The following is a 24069-nucleotide window of genomic DNA, read 5'->3' on the forward strand; positions in this document are numbered from 1 at the left end:
CGACAAAAAGTGATCCCACACATTGTGAGTCTGTCTAGCGTAACTGTTAATAATGTAAATCATCAGAACTACTACTAAGACATATTCTATAAAAAGATTGGATATTTTCCAGAATTGTCATAGGCATGTTCCGAGTATTTTTCAGACAACATGCCTGAAATGATTGAATTAGTAAAAAAAACTTTCTGTGGCTTAAAGAAAAAATGTTTTTAATTAGAAAATGGTTCTGAGAATGCGTCACCTTTGGGTTACGTTTTCTAGAACAATTAGGGAACTGGCTCCCCGCAACATATGATGATATAGCCATATACAGCTTTTACAGCTACAACATAGAATGTTTGTGGTATTTCCCCCTAATTGCATTATTCCAACCTAGTTTTTGCTAAAGTCTGTCTGAGGGCTCTGGGGAACAGATTGCAGGTGTGTAGTCCAGGAAAGACATTGGCATAGAGGATGTTTGGTCCTATACTGCAGGAATGGGCCTCCATCAAAGACAATCTCCTATTCAGTAACTTCACTCTTTACTCCTCCTAGCAGTAAAACATTTGAAAAACCACAGACCTTGGTCCATTTTTAACAGTCTGCAAAGTAACTATAGATCGATTGAGCTTTATATTGTGTACTGAATGGTCATTTTACCATGGTATAATAACATTTGTTAACTGCACCATTTTTCATTTTTTGACAGGAACGCTGTAGATTTGCCCTGTGCAGTTGGATAGAAATACCATAACAGAATTGTAGGAAGTAGGCTGATGTAATAGTTACTGCATAAGGGAAATGCAACATATTTAAGGCACATTACCAAAGAGGAAGGACTTGTCGTCATTCTAAAAACATTGATGTCTGTTGAGGCTGAATCACTCAAACTTGAATGGCAACCGTTATTAATGCACAGGGATGGAACATACCACACACTAAACATGCCCTCATGCTACAATCAACCAATGTGACTTTTACCAAACTATTTGTAAATGTATTCTTTGTATTTCTCCTACTTTTTAAAATCTCCTTTCTCACAAAATAGACCTTACATATAGTCTTCAATCATTTCCTTTAAAGTGGATAATGTGGGTTAATGTTAACCTGACCCTGTCTCTGAACCCTCTGACCAATCCTTGATTACCTGACGTTAAGTGAAACCTGTGTGAACATTGACAAAAGTGTTTAAGCTTGTTTCCTGGCATTCAACTTTAGAATAGAGCAGATTGTCCCCTTCAGTGTAGCAACTGACCCCTGCTGGATACAGCAGGGGTCAGTAGGAAACAGTTGTAAAACCCGGAAACTAAAGCAGCTAATTTCCGCTTAGCTGCTTTACTTTCAGGGTCCTGCTAATGTGTATGCTGGCTCACTGTCACACTGTCATGGCTTACTGAGACACTTCAATTAATTAATCGGAGACATTGTTAATATTATTAGAAACACATGTGCTTTTCCTACTATAACAAGTCAAAGCATCTGCAGGTCAAAAATGCCTATTATTCATTCATAGAGTTTGGTGATATAATGTAATTATTAGCTTCAGCCAGACTAGAGGTCTAATTAACCAGAGTAATTGAAAAAATTGGAGGGGATTTAACTTACTCTAAATGTTGTAACCGAAGATTTTAAGTTGACCTGAAACTGATAAAGTAATTACAAAGTCCAATGAGTTTATATTAAAAAGATGATTGGACTGAATTTATAAGTAAGTAACTTCCTGTAGTTTCCAGATGAGCATGCTGTCAGTATGTCGAGCTGTTGTCTGTCCTTCTTTTTACAGAGAAGCTGAAGATGATCAGCTTCTGCGTCACTGTATGCTGACTGTACCTCTCTGAATAGAGTTCATATGGATAACCTGGCAGTTTCTCTTCTTAGATTTGTCGTCTCCAGAGGCACCTGTCTGCTGGGGAGCACCAGCAGGACCTGTTCCAAGGCCAGCCAGCAATGTTTGTGTCCCATCACTCACAGCCACCCACTCAGAGTCTGGTGGAGCTGATCCAGCTCTGTGGAGGAACAGTCTGCAAAACTGTGCGACAGGCTGGTATCTGCATAGGGAAATACAGCGGCAGGAGACCAGAGGGAAGCAGGATCCTGTCTGAGCAGTGGGTGCTGGGTGAGACGTTTTCTTTTACACAATCTGTGTTAAATGCTAATTTCCTTTATTGTCCTTCCTTTATGTCATTAGTAATTGTATCTCTCATTTTTTGTGATTTTATTCCAGATAGTATCACACATTTGAAGCGCCTGTCATATGATGACTACGACTTGAGTTGAAATAAATGTTGTGCCTAGTCACATACACTCAGCTTCTACCATACAGTGTTCCTCTTGTGCAGGTTTATCATCCTGCTTGTATTCAGGGGCTTTACATAAATCCTCTGAAATATTCAGTTTTGAAAGACTTTAGTCCCTGGTTACCATGGAAACATGTTACCTCTGAGGACTAGCGATCATTCGACAGCGCCCTAAGTTACTGTGAAACATGGAAAACTGCTTTTACATAGTTCATGTTGAGCCTTTTTATTATTTGCATTTTCCCTATAAATTAGTGTGTGACCAACAAGGCAGAGAGTGAGCTTTAGGATTGTTTTTCATTTATAATGCTGTGATTTTAAAAATACTTTCTGAGCTAGTTTAACACTCTCATAGAGATAACACACTGTATCCTTACAGAAATGTTTTGTGATTTGTCATTTTTAATAAAATCTTTTTTAAATTTGATTTGATCATTGGTTTTCTTATGTTCTTTAAAATAAAGACAAATAACTTTACTTGATCTGCAATTGACAACACACTGCAGATGCCCTCTGGACCAAAACAGATATCACTTTTTTTGAGTGATTTAATTTTCAATTTTCCAGTTTATATTGAAATTGACTGGTGATGAGATGGACTTAATTTGGGAGTAACCATTTTGTCTTGAAAAGGAAAAATCATAGTGGTTTTATAGATAAACCTTCAAAAATGTCCATTTAGCCGTGTCACTGGGTGACAGATGGCAAGCTGATGTATCACAGTGTGTTTAGGCAGCAGAGATGAAAAGTGACAAAATTACTCATATACTACAATACTTTAAATTTGCTAAAATCTTACTTGAGAATTTGTTTTCACAAACAGCTGTTTCTATTTTTAAAGTATGTAATACATACATGTGTGGTATGTTAGGGTCATGAAGTATAATGCAAACACTATAGAACAGTAATTTGCCAAGTAGATGAAGAAATTAGTTTTTAGCTGTAACATTTACTTGCCTCTTTGTCTTTCCACCCAGCGTTTGGAGCCACTTTATCAGGCCAAGTCCAGTAAAATAAAGAATTGTATAAATATTTAATTTCAGGTCAGCACAATATGACTGATAGCATTGTGGGCCAGGCCCTCTGTTATCGCCACACCTTCCCTGCAAACATTACTAAATCCTATCTCTGTCGGAGGGAATTGTTTTGTATAAAATATTATAAAATTGAAATTAATGTGAATCATTTGTTAGAAAATAAGTAAACACTATAACTTGCTTTTGAAAATGGTACTATGCAAGTACTATGTCATTTGAGGGAAAGCCGCATGGATGTATGGGAAAGCAGGACCAGACTTACTAGAGCATTATGGAAGTCATGGTGCGCTCTCGCCTATTGGCTGCCCTCTACACGTCATTTGACCAATCAGTTTCGTCGATGTTACATTACGTAGGAAAGCGTGTGTGTGACATTTGCTGCAAGAAGCTAGTTGATGAAAAGCTGACCGGATAAAGATGAACTAGGGAAAGCAATAGAAAATATTTAGCCTTTTAACAACTGAGCTGACGTTTGGGTTGCACTCATAGACTGGTTGCACTCTGTTGTCGCACCCACACGAGAGAAAACAGTTTATGTCAAATGTAGCGTAAGGTAAAACTTGTTGTCTAGCTAAACACGTTAAATAGCACGCTAACGCATTTTCTTAACTTGTAACGTTAACCTTACTGGGAGTGTTCGGGTTTAAGTGTTGTTCCGATTTGCTCTTCTGAGCTGTTAGTACTAATATTTTAATTTCGTTTTTTTCTATTGCAGTATGGGTGGACGTTAGCGAATAAGCCGACTTTGCTAACTGCCTTTTGCACACAAGGTTATAATTCGCTTTAGCCAGCTAGCTCTTCACTCCCCTTTTGCTGCAGCTCTCTCACTTTCATATGCTGACTTATCAGGACAGGTGTGCTGAAAGTAGGCCAGGTGTGGTGTCAGATAGATAGGGTTGGCAACTTATTCACGGTGCTCACAGTAGTACTGTCCTACAGTGTACTTCAGGGATTTTTGTTACTTTAGTGGAGCCAAAGGTGGGAAAATGCTGCTTTCCTTTGTTGTGCACACATACTCGCTGCGGTACTGGTTTCCTGCCACAGTTATGCTGGGAACAGCCCCAGTTTATCTGCTGTCATGGGGGACATGGCGCTTACTCTCAACCGTCTTACCAGCGAGGGTGTATCACAGATTGGACGACCGGTTGTACTCAGTGTACCAGAGTATGGTCCTGTTCTTTTTTGAAAACTACACAGGAGTTGAGGTGAGTGAGCCTTCATTTAATGCGGGTAAACCTGCAGTAAATCTGACTGACACTAAACTCAGTGGGTTAGTTTGGTCACCATGTGTAGAACTGTGTTTATTAAGGGAATTTTAGCCATTCATATCTATTCTGATAATAAAAATACAAGTACACAGCCATAAGTAAAATTGATTGATAAGTGACAGCTCCCTCTGACTGGCTGCGCCTGAAGACTACTTTACTTTTTATTGAATATTGCATGCACACCTCATGCAGATCAGTGCATTTTTTTTGCGGGTGTCAACATTTGTTGGAACTCTTGAAATAACAAAATGTAAAGTGGAGCCGGTCACAGAGGCCAATAAACAAGATCTTGCTTAACCAGATGTATGGCAGGAAAGTATGCAGTCTTTTGCCTTTTGATTGCCACTCCTTTTACAGTTGGTGTTTTTGTCGGTTAGAGTTTGCAGACAAACAGCGATAGTGTTGTTGGTGGAGAGATGTCATTTCTGATATGATGTGATTTGTGTAATAAACTGTGTGCTGTCCCACCAACTGAGGCCACATGAATAGATTGGAATGAACTTGTTAATTAATCATCTTAGGTTTATTGAAAAGCTGTATTCAATGCTGGTTGAGTTTTTGTAAAAAAAAAAAAGAAGGGCAAAATCAATATGATCTGGAAACAAATCCCTGTTCCAGCTTAAATATTTAACAAAACAATTAAATCTTTATCTTAATATAGAATAATTAACCAAACGGATGAGTCTACCATTTAGCTTAAGTCTAATGCCTTCAACCTGTTTTCTCGGTAGATTGTTATATATGGAGATATACCAAAGAACAAGGAGAATGTGATCTACCTGTCTAATCACCAATGTACAGGTATTGCATTTAATCAAAATCTTAATCTAGTGTCAAGCACCAATTGAAGTAAATGTCTAATCTCTACCAATGGCATTCCTTGTAGCTGACTGGATCATTGCTGACATGCTCGCCATCAGGCAGAGTGCTCTCGGCCATGTCAGATACGTCCTTAAAGATGGACTCAAATGGCTCCCGCTGTACGGATGGTATTTCTCTCAGGTAATACAACTGTTTGAGTATCTGTATGTCAATGTAAATTGCAGATATAGTGATGTAAATTAAACTTGATTCACATTCTCCACTGCTGTTCTCATAAGATTATCTGTCTGTTTCAGCATGGAGGTGCCTATGTGAAACGAAGTGCAAAGTTTAATGAAATGGCGATGAAGAAGAAGCTCTCCACTCAGGCTCAATGTGGTGCACCAGTGAGTACACTTTATGAATGTTCTAAACAAGCCTATGGACGGCATGCACATTTACTCAATAAGGTTGACATACTGTATGCCGTCATGTCTTCCCCCTCAAAGATGGAAGTTCAGTTTATAATAATGTTCAAAGAAGAGCAAGGACTTCAAAGATCATGATTTTGTTCCTGCCTTAAGGAAATTACATTATTTTCACTCGGTTGTCAATTACACACATGCCTAGGACCTATACATGCACTAATGGAGAGATGTCGGAAGCTTTTTAAACGTTCACCGCTTAAATTCACTGCAGAGGTTTGTGCAATAATCGTCCAAAACTTCCAAAACTTTCTTCTTACCCTACTAGGCTTTTGATGTGAACAGTTTCTTGAATTAGTATTAACAGAACATCTGTCACCAGCACCAATAAAATGAAAGGGATCAGATTTTCGATGCAGGAGGGTTCAATTGCAGCGTGTGTTATTGTGTTAAAAGGGCTTGTTTTTAATCACTGTTTTGGGATTTAACTGTGGGGGATTAGTGTGCGTGCGTGCATATGTAGACAGAAGTGGTCCTGGTGACCTGAAGGGACTATATGAAAGCTCTGTTGTGAAGTGGGGAAAGTTAACATAACCAGTTGTCACAAATTCGTGCACTCATATAAACCTGTACGATACATTTTCATCTTTGTTCCTGTTTGAATGAAATTCATCAAATTAACTCTAAATCAAATTGCTTACTTGCCTGTTGATTCCAGTAATTTACACATACATTATGAAGCATTTTAAAAACTCATTCATTAGTTTGCTACCTCATTGGCACATCAAATACCTATTTTGCACAAAATTAAAAAGAATGATTTTTATACATATCATTCAGTACTACAGTGCTAAAGTACTGATCAGAAGGGTACTACTTCCTGGTTATTGTTGACCTGAAAAGAAGAAGGGATATAGCAGTATGTTGAGTCTACATAACTATAAATTCAGTTTTCAGTTCAGTTGCAATCCACACTGATTCAAAACAACGAGGTTGTGAAAATGGTGTATCTTCTAACCATAAGTTCAGTTCTGTGTTTGGTTTCCATGTTTCTTGTTCAACAAATCCTGTCAATGTTAGACATTCCATTCTGGCCAGTGCAGTAAGAAACAAACGGCTTTGATTTAATGTGTTCTCTCCGCAGATGTACCTTGTCATCTTTCCAGAAGGAACTCGGTATAATCCAGAGCTCAAGAACGTCATCGCTGACAGTCAGGCTTTTGCTACAAAAGAAGGTACTTTTTATGATAGTTTGCCACATACCCTCAGTCTTATTGAGTGATCTGTGATCACCCGTAAAAGTTACTGTTGTGCATATGGATTTAAAAATTATTTAAAAATCATTTTGATTTGGTTTATATCATTATTTATTATTAGAATCATGTATTGCAAAGTTCAGAACTGTACAACAAAGGGAGAATTGTATAAAAACACTAATATTTCCTATTATATCAGTCTTGGACAGTTAGAACCCTTTTTGTTGAAGAATTAATTAAAAAAACTATATTAATTTCTATCATCATTGGATTAGTGGTGTGGTGCCAGCAATTGGTTAGTGTCCACCAAAACCGCTTATTGAATATTCCAGCTGGTGCAGCTCAAAGGTTTGAGGACTAAATTGACCTGTGGCTGGCCAATAAGAGAGAATGTGTTGCTCACAAAGAATCAGTTTGAAAGAGAGGACTCTATTTTTTTTTTTTTTTAGCATGGTGTGTGAAATAAACTGATTTAAATGGTGGTTTTATTTATCTGCAATATAAAGTTGAGATCTAGCTTACAATTTCACAGCTAAATACGGTTGTTGCATCAACATGATTATTGTAATGCTTTTGGGCGGTGGGTTGTTCGGGCCGACTCATAAGCTGCATCCATTTCTGCAGAGATTAAGCGTATCTCTGGACCACAGCTCCGAATATCACCTTCCCCCATTAATCCAAATAAATCGTTCTGGAGAGCCAACATGTGCACATGACATTATCTGCTATTAGTGAGGTATTAGTGAGCAGAGGGTGGTGCCATGTCGACAGGGAAACAACAGATTGTGCAGTAACTGACCAAAACACAAGCATTTACATAACATTACTGTGTTCTTATGTATTCATGTTTAAGGTTTTGGAGGGGTTTTAGCCATTACTTTGATAGTAGAGAGTTGACAAAAAAATTACAGCACAAATAGGAAGATGACATATAACAAAGGTTCTCAGCCAAACTCACTCTGAGGAAGTTGCGATTACATGGCTTGCATCTTCTATTGTGTAGGCTGACATGGCATGCTTAATATTCCCACTGTTAATATAACTTGCATTTAATCAGGCAATCTATTTTAATAAATAATGTTTTACTTCTGTTCCTTTCCATAGGGCTGGCTGTCTTGAAACACACACTTACACCCAGAATGAAGGCCTCTCACATAGCCTTCGAGGCCATGCAAGACCACCTGGACGCTGTGTATGACGTCACGGTGGCCTACGAGGGAACACTGGACCCCTCTGGTCAAAGAAAACCTGCACCATCAATGCCAGGTAAGCGGACAGTAACAGTTTAAATAAAATACTATTTGTAGAGGGTGTAAAGCCATACAGGACACATGCAACTAGAATACATGTAAATGCAAGCCCACCTCCAGGGGAGTTAGCCAGGCCAACCCACAGAGTAGTCTCACCAGTTCACTCCAGAAGGATTCTATTCTGTCCAGTCATCACTCCTTTTCCGTTGTATTATTTACAGTATCAGACAGTAATATGGTGAAAAACAACATGATTCCATTTGTTGCTCATGTACACCTCACATTTATCTGGATGTCCTATGTGGATAAGACAAAACTAACATTAATGCGATCGTATCGGCCGGACCACATCAGGAGCTGGAATGCAACCCGTACAGCAACAGGTATAACTCTTCCCTCGCTGAAATGATTTAAAAATAAATTATACCCTTCATGGCATTGCTTCCCTTGATTTGGAACGTGCCATCCACCAGCTAACTAATTAACATCTTGAGATTCAATCATAGTCCCGGCAGAATCAACATAAACATAAAGATACAAAAACCTGTGGAGCTGATTCGATTTAAAAAAAAATTGTGTAGATTCCAGTTGTTACTGCAGGAGATTTGATTTGTTTTTTTAGCAAACAGCAGCTGCAGTCTGCTTCTATTTTCTGTTGATCAGTGTATCCAAAGACACACAGGCCGTGTATCATCAATCCTGCAACACGGTGTACACCGCCTCAAATCACATAGCAAACGTTACCCATTAACAGCCGTGTCTTCCTGTAAACAGCATGACTCCGTGTTTTGGAGTTTTTGATTATTCTTTTTTTCCCGGTTGCTCAATGAGCACTGTTTGAATGTAAAAACAACAACATCCCGTTTCAATCAGGAATAAACATCGATGTGTTTCTAGCAAACAAAACAGGGCGACTAGAAAAGCATTCTTCTCATCATCACGCACTTCCTGGTCTCATGTGGTGAAGGTGACTTTAGTGATTTCAGAAGGAAGTGGAAGTGACTCAAGGCTGCATTCACACTGCGGCTACAAGACTCCAAACTAACATCTGACAAATGTTTCTCATCAGTATGAACAGTTTGAATCATTTCCACCCATGTGATGGGACAATGTTGAGGAATAGGTAGTGTAAAGTACGTGACTTGTGTTCCAAAGTTTATATCACAATTGATGTCAGTTGGCAGAGATAATAGACTTAATATTGAGTTTGATCAAAAACAATGAAATCTCTTTGAATATATTTAACCTCTCACTGTGAATGTTAAAGTGCTCATATTATGCTCATTTTCATGTTCATAATTGTATTTTGAGGTTGTACCAGAATAGGTTTATATGGTTTCATTTTCAGAAAATGGCATATTTTTGTTGTTCCGCACATTGCTCCAGATCCTGTTTTCACCCTGTGTGTTTAGGTCTCTGTTTTTGCTACAGAGTGAGATATCTCACTTCTAGACTTTTTTGGGGGGGGGGATTCGCACATTTGCAGTAGCTAGGTAACATCAGCTAGCTACTGTTTTTCCAACTTTGGTCAGTACAAGGCAGGATTAGCTGGTAGACTTTTTCTAAATGAGGGCGCACTTGTGGAATACCTGCAGAACAGGGACATGGTAGTAGTGCTTTTGGAGATTATGGTGAACTAGTGTGTGTGTTGTAGCTAGAGATCTTCCAATACCAGTATCGGGATTGCCTCCAATACTGCCTAAAATGCTGGTATCAGGAAGTACTGGAGTTTATGCACCGATCCGATACCACGTAATAAAACCCTAAAGAAAATCTACGTTAACGTAGTTTATGTTCTTTTTCCTTTTATAACTAACATGAAAAAAGAAAGTTCTACGGCATTCATTGTTTGTGTTTGACCTGGGAAAGAGTTTAACCTGAGCCAGACCGACAACAAATATAGAAATCATATCACATCCAGGTATAATAGTACACAATTGTTAAAACATATGACACACTGGTGTTGGTTGAGTACTCTGTATCGGCCGATACTCAAGTTCAGGTATCGGAATCTGTATCGGGAAGCATCTCTAGTTGTAGCAGTGTTTTGCTATTTAAAACAAGCTAGCATGCTCGCGCCAGCATGCTACGGTTAGCCACCTCATCTAGGCTAGTGACGTAGAAATCCGTGCAGATTTTAAACTGCTCACCCGGAGACTGAAGGGAGAGGACATTCCGAAACCTGTATCTCACTCAAAACAGCAAGGATAGTTTTTTACCCAAGTTTGTATGTGTGTGGAAGCACCAGAGACACAAAACAACACCCTAAGTCCTGGAAAAAAGTAATTTCTTTTATTGGCACTTTAAACATTAGTAGTCCGTCCATGTAAAAAAGGACACAACATAAAGTGTACCTTTGTATGTAATAACTTATTAACAGCATTTTTAAACTATTGGCAAGGCCAGTAGCTGATTTGAAATTTGAGCAATACATGTTAAAAGAATTTAAAAATATATCAATTTTAAAGATAACTATAGTATCGACTCAGTTTTGTCACTTGTGAAGGAATGGCCAGACAAGTTAAAAATGTAAATGTAGCAGATTATGCTGTAAATGCTAACCCAAAGGTTGAACATTAAATATATTTGTATATATTTGTATATATTTGTAATTGTTTTGGCATGTGATGGGTCCCCGTCATTCTATGGAGTCCAGAATTTAATGAATAAAGGTCTTCAGCTCAGCAAGGTTTGTTAGTTTGTATTATGTGCTGTTTCTTTGGCAATGTTAGTTTACTCACCTACTTCCCAAGGCAGATGTTTTTTTTCTGCAGATCCTTTATTGTGACAGCTTAGACATGAAAGGGGAGTGAGAGGGGGAATGACATGCAGGAAAGGGCCGCAGGTCGGACTCAAACACTGTGCGTCGAAGACTGATCCTTTATTTATGGGCGTGTGCTCTACCAACTAGGCCACACAGGCACCCGGTTAACGTCTTATTGATTGAGAATTCAATGCATTCAATTAAATGAACACTGCATAACAAATGATCTGCCATCCAGTACTTGTGTTAATAAAGCTAGCTAGCTCCCTGCACCTCTTTAGTAGCAGTTTGGTCTCCTCTTTGTTTTCTGACGACTCAACATTTTAAGATTCATTTTTAACTTTTATTAAAACTGATTTAGTTTAGGAGGCATTGTCACTACAGAGCAAAGAGTTGATTTCCTTCTTCTATCCAGGAAGTTGTTTTTAAAGTGTGTTTTGGAACATTGTTCCGCTCAAACACAAATGTGCTGCAGACAGTGGAGGCTCAGATGGTTGTTTTTTTCTTTTTAGAGTGACTTTGGCTTCATGTGTCTTCTTGCAAAAATAACTCATGTGTTTGTGTGTCTCTCCTTCTGAGCCTCCGTCCACACTAACCGTCTTTCGTTGAGTTGTCAGTGTTTATTGAAGTGGCACATATTGGGTCTGATCGATTTTGAAGTCTGTGCAGCAGCTGACTGAGGTGCTCTCTCCACTAATGAAGCAATCTTTCGCTGCGGACTTCGATCAGGTTTCCTCTCTTGGCTGCAGCGCCCGGTTTCCTGATAATATTGCATGTTGTGGAAACAGGAACTTGAAGGTCTCTGGGGATACACGTGTAGCCTTGAGTGTTCACACTTGGTTACATTTTTATGCTTGACCTTCTCTGAGCCTTTTCTTTCTTTAGTCCTCTTGACAGTTTTAATTTTGACTTGACACTTAAAAACTTAAAACATTTTTTTTTTATTTTAGGAACATGGGTGATGCAGATTTCTGTCATATACAAATAATGAATATTCAGTTGAAACTCAGAACATTTAGTATTTCAGACATTAAGTTGAACTTCACTGACTTTTTTACATTTACACTTGTCTTGATTTAGTCTAATTTCTTCACTGATTTTATCACATCTGTGCATTTGGTCTAATTCTATCTTGAGAATTGGTTATCTTATTCTGGTGCACCAGTTTGACCAACAAGCTGTTGTACGTTCCCAGTCTTTCCTCTCTTGAATCAGAGCCCTGGCATCCCAGCGTCAGAGCAGCTCCAATCTATCATTGTCACATCATGTTGATTTTAAGTGCTTGCTCTACGTGCCATTTTGCTGAAAGGATTTTCCTGTTTTTGTTTAGTCTCTTTATTTTTTGTGTTTGACAGAATTCCTGTGCAAAGAATGTCCCCGAGTCCACATACACTTTGACCGAGTGGACATAAAGGAAATTCCTCCAGAGCCACTGTTTTTCCGCAGGTGGCTGCACGAGCGGTTTGAAATCAAGGACCGGTAAGTGTGTGTGTGTGTGTGTGTGGGTGGGTGGGTGGAACAATTAATCATCTTGAAATTGCATGTTATTCAATCAATATATATCGCAGTGATGTTTTTAAATGTTTTGCTTATGCACGCCACCAGTTTTAAGCACATATATGTATCTTAGCTTCTAAAAAAACTTTAAGCTTATTCAGAAAATTGTCTAATGTGTAGTTCCTTTTAGTTTAGACCGGTGGTTCTCTAACCACTATTAAAGAAATAAATCAGCAGATTAATGGGTAATTAAAGTGATCATTAGTTGCACCCCTAAGATCATTTTACTTGGGGTACGTGAAAGACAAAGTCCAGAGCCTGTGATATAGACTGGAAGTTTCAGAAGTGTTTTGAAATGATAGTTGGTGTCTTGAATATAGTCCGGATGGAAAATGGTAATCTATTGAGGCCAACATTGACAACACCAACCAAGGCACAGAAAAAATCCCCAGTGTGATTTAGTTGTAGTTTTTGTGCTGTAACTGCTGTAAAAAATCCTTATGTGAACTTTTGTCAGACAGAACTTTGCAATGTTCTGTTTAGCTTTTGTACACTTGTTCTTTTCAAAGATAGGCTGAATTCCCTGAGAGAATATCTGTCTTTTCAAAGGCTGCTGACGGATTTCTACGAGTCAGAGGATGGAGACAAAATATGCAAGTTCCCTGGGGAAGGCAAACATTTGCCTCTGAACCTTTCTAAAACCCTCCCATCAGTGATGATCTTGGGGGGACTGACACTGCCACTACTGCTGACGGAGAACGGCAGGAAACTGTACGTGAGAACCTGGGTGTACGGGACACTGCTGGGCTGGCTGTGGGTGAATGCTTTTCCTTAACGAACAGGGCAGAGGTTGCCGCAGTGAGACGCGCAAAAGACAAGGAGAGACATAGCCATTTTCCTGTATCACAACAACACAAGGTGTGTTCCAGATGCAGAGCAGTATCTGATAAGAGGATCAGAGATTTAACCTACGTGTCTGGCTCACTGTTGACCTTGAGCTGAAAGCTGAACGGAGATACAGAGAAATGTTACGCTTTTTGTGCTATTTGTTCCCTCGCGTTATTTGGATTTGCAGCCTAAAATGATAAGAAAACATGAGTGGATTTGGTGAAAGGTATTCTCAAAAATGCCCCTTGTTATCTTTCCATGAAATACAATTAGCTATATACCTATAAAAGTAATTCCCCCCCATTTAGTCAAATCAGTATTAATGCATGCTCACCATCCCGTCAAACAGTGGCCAGTTTTAAAGCTCTGATATGACATATAACAACAATGAAAAAAGTGTCGATGATAGATTATTAATTTTTAAATGCACTGACTCATTGGCATTGGTTATGTTATTCATGCCAAGTCCCATGTTAGAAAGTTTATGCACTTTGCTTATTTAGTGTGATGTTTTTATGTTGGAACAAAATAAACAGCATATAGTCCTCTTTAGAGGCTCATAAACATGACACCAGCTGCATTGTTTACCATAAATATTCATATGACATCAATTTATTTTATATACTGATAATGAATGTAGCTATAAAACTCATTTATGCATATATGAAATAGTGAATGTTTTTTTCGATTTCCAACACCCAAGATATTGATTTTACTATTAATGATATCCTTAAAAAAATTATCTATTGTACATTTTTGAGTCTGTTCTACCAATAAATATTGCTTTCATCTCAATGTCAATCATTGCCAAAACCTGGTGTATTAACCATGGTGGTCTACATGTGTTTGAAGTTGAGCAATAATTATTTAATGCCAGCCCAGATGACCGCAAAGAAACTTGATGCCTTTTTTTGTTGGCCTAAATACATTAGAACTTGATTTTTTTATATATTCAGTATATAATGGTATATTCACAGTTCCATCACTTTTATATACATTTGTTACTTTGAATACCATGTTACAGCTAACACAAGTATCTACCTAGCAAAAAGCTGACAAAGCCATGATAAGAGTATATCACAGGTTCCTGTGAACTCAAAGCCATTTATGTTATAAATGTCCCCGTGTTGTGAAATTCACTCTCTGTCCTCTGTTGTTGTTTACTGTAACGCGACCATTGCATTTTCCCACGAGTCACTTTACATGTTTGCTGTCTCGTCCTTTTCTGGAGTTACTCTGAGACAGTAAATCTCATAGTTTTTACATGTCGCTCCAATACCTCACTTGAATAATACTTTCTTGTTCTTAAATGACTGCTGTCAGTCATTTTATAGTCATTTTTATCCTGACGAGATCTGACTAACTCATGTGGAAAACTATGTAGACAGTATTTAATGCCAACTGGTTTTGGAAATGTGTGCCTTCTCTTTGGAAGAGATGGTCCTCAGCTCTAGTCACCACCAGGTGACTGCATGGAAGCGCTCTGCTGGAGCATGTGGTCACATTGTCTACAGGTAATTGTGGCTTATTTTGCTCAAAGAATGCATTGATTTACACTTTTTGAGGACTATATTATTAAATGATGAAAGCTTTTATGTAAAGTTCTGGACATGGGTTGGTCAGAGTGAAATAAAGTGGTTTTCTTTTGGGAGTCAAGTTTGTCTTACTGTTCTGATTCTAAACGCGTAGAGATGCACAAGTATATTTGCATACTACTGGCACAATGTTTTACTGCCAGAGTTAGGCTGATTAATTGAGTTACACTTAACTATTTTTTATGTTTGGAAACTTCATTATCAGAGCAAGAATGCTAAAGTAAATCCTACAGGTTTAGGGGTTGAGCTCCCAGGCCAGGATCAATTTGCTGTTGGACCCATGTTGTCCACGCCCCACTTACTGTCCTTTGTGCATTGTGTACCTTATTGCCATGTCCTCATTGAGTACAATGGAAACAGCAGGCAGCATTTGGCAGCTTTATCTAAACAAGGGGACCAACCGGTATCTATGTAGCTACTTTTTGAACACCGAAGTGGGGCTGACAATCCCTCCAGATACAATTTATTGAAGGTTTTTGGTAGAAAACTGAAGAATTCTGGATTTTTGAATGTACCCAAGAGAAAGAAAAATGTATTTGAGAGTTATTAGACTTGGTATTCAATAAGACCATACTTTCTGAGATGGTGTCAGAAACAATACACTACCAGAATTCAGGCCAAAACTTGACTGAGACAACGAATCAAACAAATAAATGGTAAAAATGTGGTCTGGTGTTGCCAAAAATGCTAATGTAAATTGGTTATATATATTTTTATAACATGTTTTTTCTTATTTTTCATTACATTTATTTCTTAGATTACGTTTATTTCTTCTATATATCTTATATGGTCGGGGAATTTCTATACGATTTTTTTTTTTTTAAAAACAGGTTATACAATGTTTAAACAATTCGGCATCATACAAAAAAAGATGGAAAAATGTGTATATATATGTATATATACATATACAGTATATGTATGTATATATACAGTGGTGTGAAAAAGTGTTTGCCCCCTTCCTCATTTCCTGTTCCTTTGCAATTTTGGCACACTTAAGTATTTCGGAACATCAAACCAATTTAAACAATAGTCAAGGACAACACAAGTAAACACAAAATGCAATTGTAAATGGAGTGTTTATTATCAAAGTGAAAAAAATCCAAACCATCATGGCCCTGTGTGAAAAAGTGATTGCCCCCCTTGTTAAAACACTATAACTGTGGTTGTCCACACCTGAGTTCAATTTCTCTAGCCACACCCGTCCTGATTATTGCCACACCTGTTCACAATCAAGGCATCACTTAAATAGAGCTGCTTACACAGTAAGGTCCACCAGAAGATCCTTAAAAGCTACACATCATGCCGAGACCCAAAGAAATTCAGGAACATGAGAAAGAAGTAATTGAGATCTATCAGTCTGGAAAGGGTTATAAAGCCATTTCCAAAGCTTTAGGAATCCAGCGAACCACAGTGAGAGCCATTATCCGCAAATGGCGAAGACATGGAAACAGTGGTGAACCTTCCCAGGAGTGGCCGGCCGCCCAAAATTACCCCAAGAGCGCAGCGACGACTCATCCAAGAGGTCACAAAAGACCCCCAACAACGTCCAAAGAACTGCAGGCCTCACTTGCCTCAGTTAAGGTCAGCGTTCATGCCTCCACCATCAGGAAAAGGCTGGGCAAAAATGGCCTGCATGGCAGAGTTCCAAGGAGAAAACCACTGCTGAGCAAAAAGAACATCAAGCTCGTCTCAATTTCTCCACAACATCTTGATGATCCCCAAGACTTTTGGGACAACATTCTGTGGACGATGAGACAAAGTGGAACCTTTGGAAGGTGTGTGTCCAAGTATATCTGGCGTAGAGGAACTGCATTTCATAAAAAACATTATACCAACAGTAAAATATGGTGGTGGTAGTGTGATGGTCTGGGGCTGTTTTGCTGCTTCAGGACCTGGAGCTTGCCGTGAAGGAACTATAATTCTGCTGTCTACCAAGAGATCCGAAGGAGAATGTCCAACCATCTGTTCGTGTACTCAAGCTGAAACGACTTGGGTTCTGCAGCAGGACAATGATCCTAAACACACCAGCAAGTCCCCCACCGAATGCTGAAGAAAACAAAACGAAGACTTTGGAGTGGCCTAGCCAAAGTCCTCCTGAATCCTATTGAGATGTTGTGGTATGACCTTAAAAAGGCCGTTCATGCTCGAAAACCCTCTATGTAACTGAATTAGGACAATTCTGCAAAGATAGTGGGCCAAATTCCTCCAGGACGCTGTAAAAGCCTCATTGCACGTTATCACAAACGCTTGGTTGCAGTTGTTGCTGCTAAGGGTGGCCCAACCATTATTTAGTTGGGGAAATCACTTTTTCACACAGGGCCATGATGGTTTGGATTTTTTTTCACCTTTAATAATACCCCTTCATTACAAATCGCATTTGTGTTTACTTGTGTTGTCCTTGACTATTGTTTAAATTGGTTTGATGTTCCGAAACACTTAAGTGTGACAAACATGCAAAGGAACAGGAAATGAGGAAGGGGCAAACACTTTTCAACACCACTGTATATATGTGTGTGGTGTGTTTTTATATATAATATATATATGAAATTTAAGGAAGTCATTTAAACATAAGCAGCAAAAAAAGGGTAGAAAATAATATAAAATACATAGACAAGATTAAATGGAATGAAGGCTATATAATCATAATTCTTTAAAAAGCAGTAGATCAGCTATATAGATACATTTTTTATTAATAATTTGGATAGACTCAAAAAAGAATTTCCGAAATGCAATCCTGAAGGGAATAAAAGCTGGCCAAGATTTAGCAAATTTTGCTTTATGGATATGAAATTTCCCTTGTAGAATTAACAGGTTGACATGCCTATTGTTTTGTTTTTGTAATCGTAATTAAGAATAACATCTTTAGTTTCCAATTTAATTTGGTAATTCTTTTGAATATTTAGATAATTTCCCATTTTTTTCCCAGAACTCCGCAGAAAACCAACACTCCCAGAATAGATGTATAATAGTTTCTTCTTTAATTTTACAAAATTCACATTTAATATCCACAGCAGCAAATCTTCAAACCGTTTTTTTAGTAAGATAAATACTGTGCAGTATTTTGAATTGAAAGTTTTTCAGTTTATTGAGGATAACAAATTTGTACTAGAAGCCATGTTGATTTCCAGTGAATGTTAAAATATAAAGAGTTCCAATCAAATTTTCCCCGTCCTCCTTTTGCTGTAGAAGTAATTCCTTATATGTAATAAGATATATATATATATATATATATATATATATATATATATATATATTATTTTTTAAATTGAGAACCAAAGAAAAATGAACCATCTTTCGAAATACTACATTCACTTCATAGACCCTTAATATTCAGTCTATGATTCCCACCTTATCAAATGTCAACGAACACAGTCCGAATTAAATGGCGCATGCGTATTATGATTTGTAACAAGGAAGTGCAGTCACAGATTGAAGGTAACGTTTCTAGCTACGTGCTGCCGCTCATTTGTTTGGATTCGAGGTACGTGATATTTACCAAGACGAATTAAGTTACCGTAATGTGTAATGATAATTTGACAACAAGGCGTACTTCGCATGCAGTAAATTGTACTAGAATATGCGTGCAGGTTTGTTTTTACGCTTCCCCTGTTGTCGTTTTATGTTTTAACCATAGACAGTTAAAGAAAAAAAGGTTTTAACCATTAAAGGTCTCACAGCGACACCTAGAGATCTTCTGGGTAGATCACACGGGTTAAAGTGACTGTGGGTTGATGCAACGGATATGGACATCATGGTCTTATCAGAAACCTGGTTAAAATCTACAATAACAGACAATATGATTGCTATTGATGGCTATAATATTTTCAGAGCAGATCGTTTAGGTAAAGGGGGCGGAGTTGCTATATATGTGAAATCAAAATGTTTAAGCTCAGTGACATTGTCAGTAAGTAGAGCCAAACAATTTGATCTACTGGCACTGAAAGTAAATTTATACAAGGACACACACCTGACTGTTGTTGGCTGTTACAGGCCACCCTCCGCTACAAAAGAAACTATTTCTTCTCTCTATGATGTACTACTTAACTTTAAGGACTCTGAAGTAATTCTAATGGGTGACCTTAACTGGGATTGGCTTTCCCCTGCCTCTGAGAATATTAAAGACCTATCTGACTCACTAAATTTCACACAACTTATTGACACCCCAACACGTATCAACCCGAGAGATCATAGCAAATCAACACTGTTGGACGTCATTCTTACAAACATGCCACATAAATACACATCGTCTGCTGTTTTTTGCAATGATGTCAGTGATCACTGTGCGATTGCTTGTATAGAGACACAAAACTACCTAACATAAACCTGTTATGTTTTTAAAAGGTGTTTTAAAACTTTTAATGAACAAGCTTTTATTCATGATCTGTACAATTGTAATTTGGAAAATGTCGTCTGATACCTGATGTGAACATGCTGGGAATATTTTATGCCTTTTCAGCTATCTGTAATAAGCATGCTCCTGTAAGAAATTTAGGATCAGCGGAAGGAATAACCCATGGTTTCTGAAGAGTTAGTCTAGATCGAAAGAAAGTTGCATGGGGAAAGCTCAAGCCACAAATTCTTTGCTGACTGGACTGCTTTCAGAACTTTAGAAAAATAATGCCAAGCATGACCAAAAGCTAAATCAGATTACTATCTAAAATGTATCTGAAAACCTACTAACCCCGGTAAATTCTGGAAGAAATTATTCTCTGTCTGATTCCATTCTTCGTCTGCAGGTCTCCCACAACATATTTTTGTAGATTCAGTTAAATTAAAAACAAAATTGACATAATTGGACACTAACAATCACTTTGTATCAGCTGGCTTTATCTTAAATAGTCCAAATCAAGTTACAGTGCTCCGACTCCAGCTCTGAAACAGCACCGGCAACCTTGGTTTTTAGACCCATTTTTAAAAGGATGTTTGTATTGCTCTTAAAGCTATTGACCCAAAAAATCAGCAGGACCAACACCTAGAACCTTTCTTATTAAAAGTTGAGCTGAATTTATAGCTAAGCCTTTAGCATACATTTTTAATTGTAGTCTGCAGACAAATTCAATTCCTAAATATGGAAAGCAGCCTATGCTTCCTTTGTTAAAGGGTGCGACCCTTCAGATCTTCCCAATTATAGGCCATTCCAAACTCTCTATTCTTGCAAAAATTTTGGAAGCTCAAGTAAACTGTCAATTAAAAGACTACTTGGCAGAGCACAACTATCTAACTGATGTCCAGTCGGTTTAGAGCTGGACACAGCACGTTACAGCAACTTTGCTACTATTAAATGCATCATAAATGCCTTGGACCAGAAGCAACACTGCGCTGCATTATTGTGGATCTGTCCAAAGCATTTGACTCAGTTGACCATAAGCTATTACTAATAGATTAATTAACATTGGCTAGGAACACGCTATTACTTGGTTCAAACTATCTTACAGAGCGAACACAATGTGTTTCTATAGATGGTCTTAAATCAGACTTTTAGAATTCTATGGGTGTTCCTCAGGTTCGATTTTAGCCCCCATTTTATTTTCTATATTCATAAATAACATTGGAAAGGACGTGCGAACTGCTAAACTGCACCTTTATCAGATGATACTGTGATATATTCAGTTGCCTCTTCACTGAATCAGCCATGCATGACCTTCAGTTGCCTTTAACAGCTTCAAGTTTCTCTACATGGCCTTAAGTTAGTGCTAATACTAAGAAAACCAAATTTATGACGTTTTCAAGGGCTCGTTCCAATCCCCAGATAATTAACTATTAACACATTAAGGGGAGACTTTTGAAAATGTTTCATCATATAGTATTTAGGTTTTGGCTGGACAACAAACTTTCTTTTAAAGTTCATGTTGAAAAACTTGTAAAAAAGCTTGAAACTAAGGCTGGTGTTTTATTGAGAATAAAACTTGTTTTAACATGTCAGCCAGAAAACACTTGTTCAGGCTACTATTTTTAGTGTTTCGGACTATGTCGATGTTGTCCACATGCATGCTGCCTCTAGTACTCTCCACCTGTTAGATTCTGTTTACCATAGTGCTCTGCGCTTCTTAACTAACTCTTATTCCCGTACTCATCATTGTACGCTGTATGAACTGGTAGGCTGGCCTTCACTGAGTCTACGTAGACAACTTCATTTTTATATTTTTCTATACAAGGCCATGTTGGGTAAACTGCCGGCATATTTATGTAATCTCCTCAAGCTAAATTCCAGCCATTTTCATCTCCGTTCCACCAGGTGGCGCTCTTACCAGGTTCCAAGGGTTTTTACTGAGCTGGGGAAGAAAGCCTTCTCTTACTTTGCTCCATGGTCTTGGAATAATTTGCAAAACTTGCTCCATTTAAATAATCTAGTCCCATTGAATGAATTTAAGGCCATGTTAAAATGTCATGTAATTCAAAAATGTAACTGCCCTATGTGACCTGTCCTTTCCTCTATGTGAGATTTTGTCTGTGCTGTATTTGTTTAAATTGTAACTGGTGTGCCGTCTTGGCCAGGTCTCCCTCGAAAAAGAGATTTCAATCTCAAGGGACTTCCTGGTTAAATAAAGGTTAAATAAAAAAAAGTACTACAATACAAGTATTGTGGTAAAGTGTTTACAGCTAAGCTGCTCATTTGTGGGAACTAAATTGATTTAAGATTTGCTTCACTTTAAGAATTGAATTATGTTAGAATACCAGTCTGTTGTTTTGGTCAGCTTTGCTATTTAGCATGAATAGCAAACATACCTGACACGCTGTGCTTACCTTCTGTTTACAGCTTTGTGATGGCAGTGGACTGGATTGGATTTGGCTATGCTGCAGCCATTGCCATTGGAGGATTTATTGGATACAAGAGAAAAGGTTGAAAGATATTTTTTGAAAGTCTTGGCTCTCTATCCTCTTCTGTTGAACCTACCCTCTGTGATCTTGGTGTTTTCATGGCCCTGGCTTTGAGTCTTGACCTGCATGTAAATTGTTTGGTTAGCTCCAGCTTCTACCAGCTGAGGAACAAAGCTAAACTCAGGTCCGTTGTGTCCACAGCTGAGTTGGAATGGATTATTTATGCATTTTGTTATTTTTATATATTGCACATTCTTTATATTGCACATACTTACATTTATACTGTTTCTCTCTTTACTTTCTTTTACTTTTTCCGGGGCCTTGCAACAAAATCTTGCTCAACTGTATATGTGAATGTGCAGTTGAATGACAATAAAGTCTGTCAAAGTCTTAAGTCTAAGTCCCTCCTGTCTTACTGCAATTCTCTTATCACCTGCCTTAGGAAGACTTCCATGTATTGCCTAGATGAAGACGAGTGCTGCTTTTGAACAAGTCCTCCAAAATGTTAGACTAGGTAACTGGAAGAGCGTCTGCAGCCCTACATCAGCAGGTCTGCGAGGTCCTCTGATCAGGGATTGTTGGTGGTTCCTTGCTGTTTGTGCCAATCACGATTGTTTTGTGGTTTGAATCCTATCGTGTACTGGTTTGACCTCCTGTGAGTTGATACTGAAATCAGTGGCGAGCTTGGAGAACAAAGTGACACGATGCAGTTCACAATGTTCTCAAGGTTTAATAAAACACACAAGGATGTATACACTTCCTAACAATCGCTCCGTTTATCTAGATGACGTGAGAGTAGATAGAGAAGAAAGAGTCCTCGGGGGAGAGGAGGATGATTGGTTCAAGGTTGGTTCACGCAGATACATCTTCGAGAAGGAAAACAGTTACAATTTATGACACAAATTGATGCTTTGTTCAGAGTTTTCACAGAATGGAATACATATCCACAGCACTTACTCTAGGCTCAAGATAAAAAGAAATACTGTGCTTTTGAGGTTGTACGAAATGAACGAAATTCCGTTCATGTGTGCACCCTGATTCTCATCATGTGTCTCTGTGTCATTGTAGGCAGCGTGATGTCCCTGATGGCTGGTTTAGTTTTTGGTTGGTTCTCTGCTTATGGTGCATACAACACCTCTAATGACCCCAAAGACATCAAGGTCTTATTAAGTGAGTGTGGCTAAGATCATCCAATCCTAATATATCTAGATTTTCAGCAGTTCATGAGTCAGCAAATTGGTATTGTCATGGTGTGTTCTTTCTTTCAGTTACCTCGGGAGTCCTCTCATTCGTGATGGGAACGAGATACAAGAAATCTGGAAAAGTCCTGCCTGCTGGCATCATGTCAGGGCTAAGGTCAGAGTTGAACTTGCTCAACATACAATAAAGTTTATCGAGGAGATATTGTGAAATGATCTAACGGGTTATAGCACACTTGTTTTATTACATTCTGATTTGCTGTGTCTTTCTTACAGTTTGTTGATGGTGTTTCGACTGTTACTACTCCTCATGGTGTGACTGGAGGAATAACAGTGTCCAGACTGAGGGCTCTCATCGAACAAGCCTTGTTTTAAAGGAGACGGCATTCCCAGTTACCGCGCGAGAACGAGCCCTCTCGGTTGTGTGGGCACTTAACTTTCATGTGACCAGCAGCTTTGCAACAGCTACCAGTGGGTGTTTAACAGATTAAATATTAACTTCTAATCTTATTCCAGTAAATCTGTTCTTTAATAAATACATGTTTTTGATTTTTGTATACAAGCATGTGCATGAATGTCAATTTAATGATTTGAGACTAACAATTATGTACATGAGTTTTGTGGGTGCAATTGTTTGTGCTGGCACGGCGGTTACTGTATACACTACAACTTCAGTTTTTGCAGGCTGCTACTATCAATGTTAGTAATGTTAAATTTAAATTACTGAAGAAATAGGCCAAGTTTAAAAAAAACATGTGCATCATTGACGGTTGACATGCTACTGTTTGTTGTTACCTTTAAAAATTAGGTGAATGTTTGATTTTTTGTAATAATAGGCAAACTAAATAAACAGATATGATCCTTATGCTTTTCTTTTTACGTGTGGAGATAATCCAAGTTCTGTCACTGAAATCACACAAAACAAAAACAAAGCAGCTTCTCAAAGTTTTCGTCAAGAGTGAACAATTTATTTAGTTGAAAACCACCTGACATG

General features: G+C 38.2%; 3 protein-coding genes across 10 annotated transcripts in view; all 3 read left to right on the forward strand.

Annotated features, from left to right (window-relative positions):
- mcph1 (microcephalin 1) overlaps positions 1–2700 on the forward strand; it is a 28620-nt gene extending 25920 nt beyond the window's left edge. For 4 of the 6 annotated variants that reach the window (XM_032541515.1, XM_032541516.1, XM_032541517.1 and 1 more), the window contains 2 exons: positions 1858–2095; positions 2204–2700. In XM_032541515.1, the coding sequence (XP_032397406.1) occupies positions 1858–2081 (224 nt within the window). In that variant the 3' untranslated portion in view covers positions 2082–2095; positions 2204–2700. Of the gene's footprint in view, positions 1–1844; positions 2096–2203 lie in introns of all 6 variants that reach the window. The other 2 variants (XM_032541520.1, XM_032541519.1) reach the window with 2 other exon arrangements.
- Positions 2701–3645: 945 nt separating this feature from the next.
- agpat5 (1-acylglycerol-3-phosphate O-acyltransferase 5 (lysophosphatidic acid acyltransferase, epsilon)) lies at positions 3646–15118 on the forward strand. Of its 2 annotated transcripts, XR_004335925.1 has the most exons (9): positions 3646–4518; positions 5313–5382; positions 5468–5583; positions 5700–5789; positions 6952–7042; positions 8168–8329; positions 12433–12556; positions 13184–14293; positions 14345–15118. XR_004335925.1 is itself a non-coding variant. In XM_032541541.1 (8 exons), exons 1-8 carry the CDS (start codon positions 4300–4302, stop codon positions 13407–13409), a joined length of 1098 nt encoding a protein of 365 aa, XP_032397432.1. In that variant the 5' UTR covers positions 3646–4299; the 3' UTR covers positions 13410–15118. The 2 variants fall into 2 exon arrangements, 1 of the variants encoding a protein (XP_032397432.1); XM_032541541.1 differs by having other exon boundaries at positions 13184–15118.
- Positions 15119–18410: 3292 nt separating this feature from the next.
- On the forward strand, positions 18411–23800 carry tmem14a (transmembrane protein 14A). 2 transcript variants are annotated; one of them, XM_032541544.1, is made up of 5 exons: positions 18411–18492; positions 21815–21897; positions 22945–23046; positions 23145–23232; positions 23352–23800. In XM_032541544.1, exons 2-5 carry the CDS (start codon positions 21822–21824, stop codon positions 23392–23394), a joined length of 309 nt encoding a protein of 102 aa, XP_032397435.1. In that variant the 5' UTR covers positions 18411–18492; positions 21815–21821; the 3' UTR covers positions 23395–23800. The 2 variants fall into 2 exon arrangements, with proteins under 2 accessions (XP_032397435.1, XP_032397434.1); XM_032541543.1 differs by having other exon boundaries at positions 18426–18538.
- Positions 23801–24069: the final 269 nt, after the last annotated feature.

The sequence above is a fragment of the Etheostoma spectabile genome, chromosome 17 (assembly GCF_008692095.1).
Source record: "Etheostoma spectabile isolate EspeVRDwgs_2016 chromosome 17, UIUC_Espe_1.0, whole genome shotgun sequence".
Lineage (NCBI taxonomy): Eukaryota > Metazoa > Chordata > Actinopteri > Perciformes > Percidae > Etheostoma > Etheostoma spectabile.

Coding starts and splice junctions, on each gene's coding strand:
- agpat5 (XM_032541541.1), top strand. CDS start 4,300: ATGCTGCTTTCCTTTGTTGTGCACACATACTCGCTGCGGTACTGGTTT. Junction 5,790..6,951: donor AGGCTCAATGTGGTGCACCA/GTGAGTACACTT, acceptor TTCTCTCCGCAG/ATGTACCTTGTCATCTTTCC. Junction 12,557..13,183: donor CGGTTTGAAATCAAGGACCG/GTAAGTGTGTGT, acceptor GTCTTTTCAAAG/GCTGCTGACGGATTTCTACG.
- tmem14a (XM_032541543.1), top strand. CDS start 18,447: ATGCGTATTATGATTTGTAACAAGGAAGTGCAGTCACAGATTGAAGGT. Junction 18,539..21,814: donor CTCATTTGTTTGGATTCGAG/GTACGTGATATT, acceptor TTCTGTTTACAG/CTTTGTGATGGCAGTGGACT. Junction 23,233..23,351: donor GGCATCATGTCAGGGCTAAG/GTCAGAGTTGAA, acceptor TCTTTCTTACAG/TTTGTTGATGGTGTTTCGAC.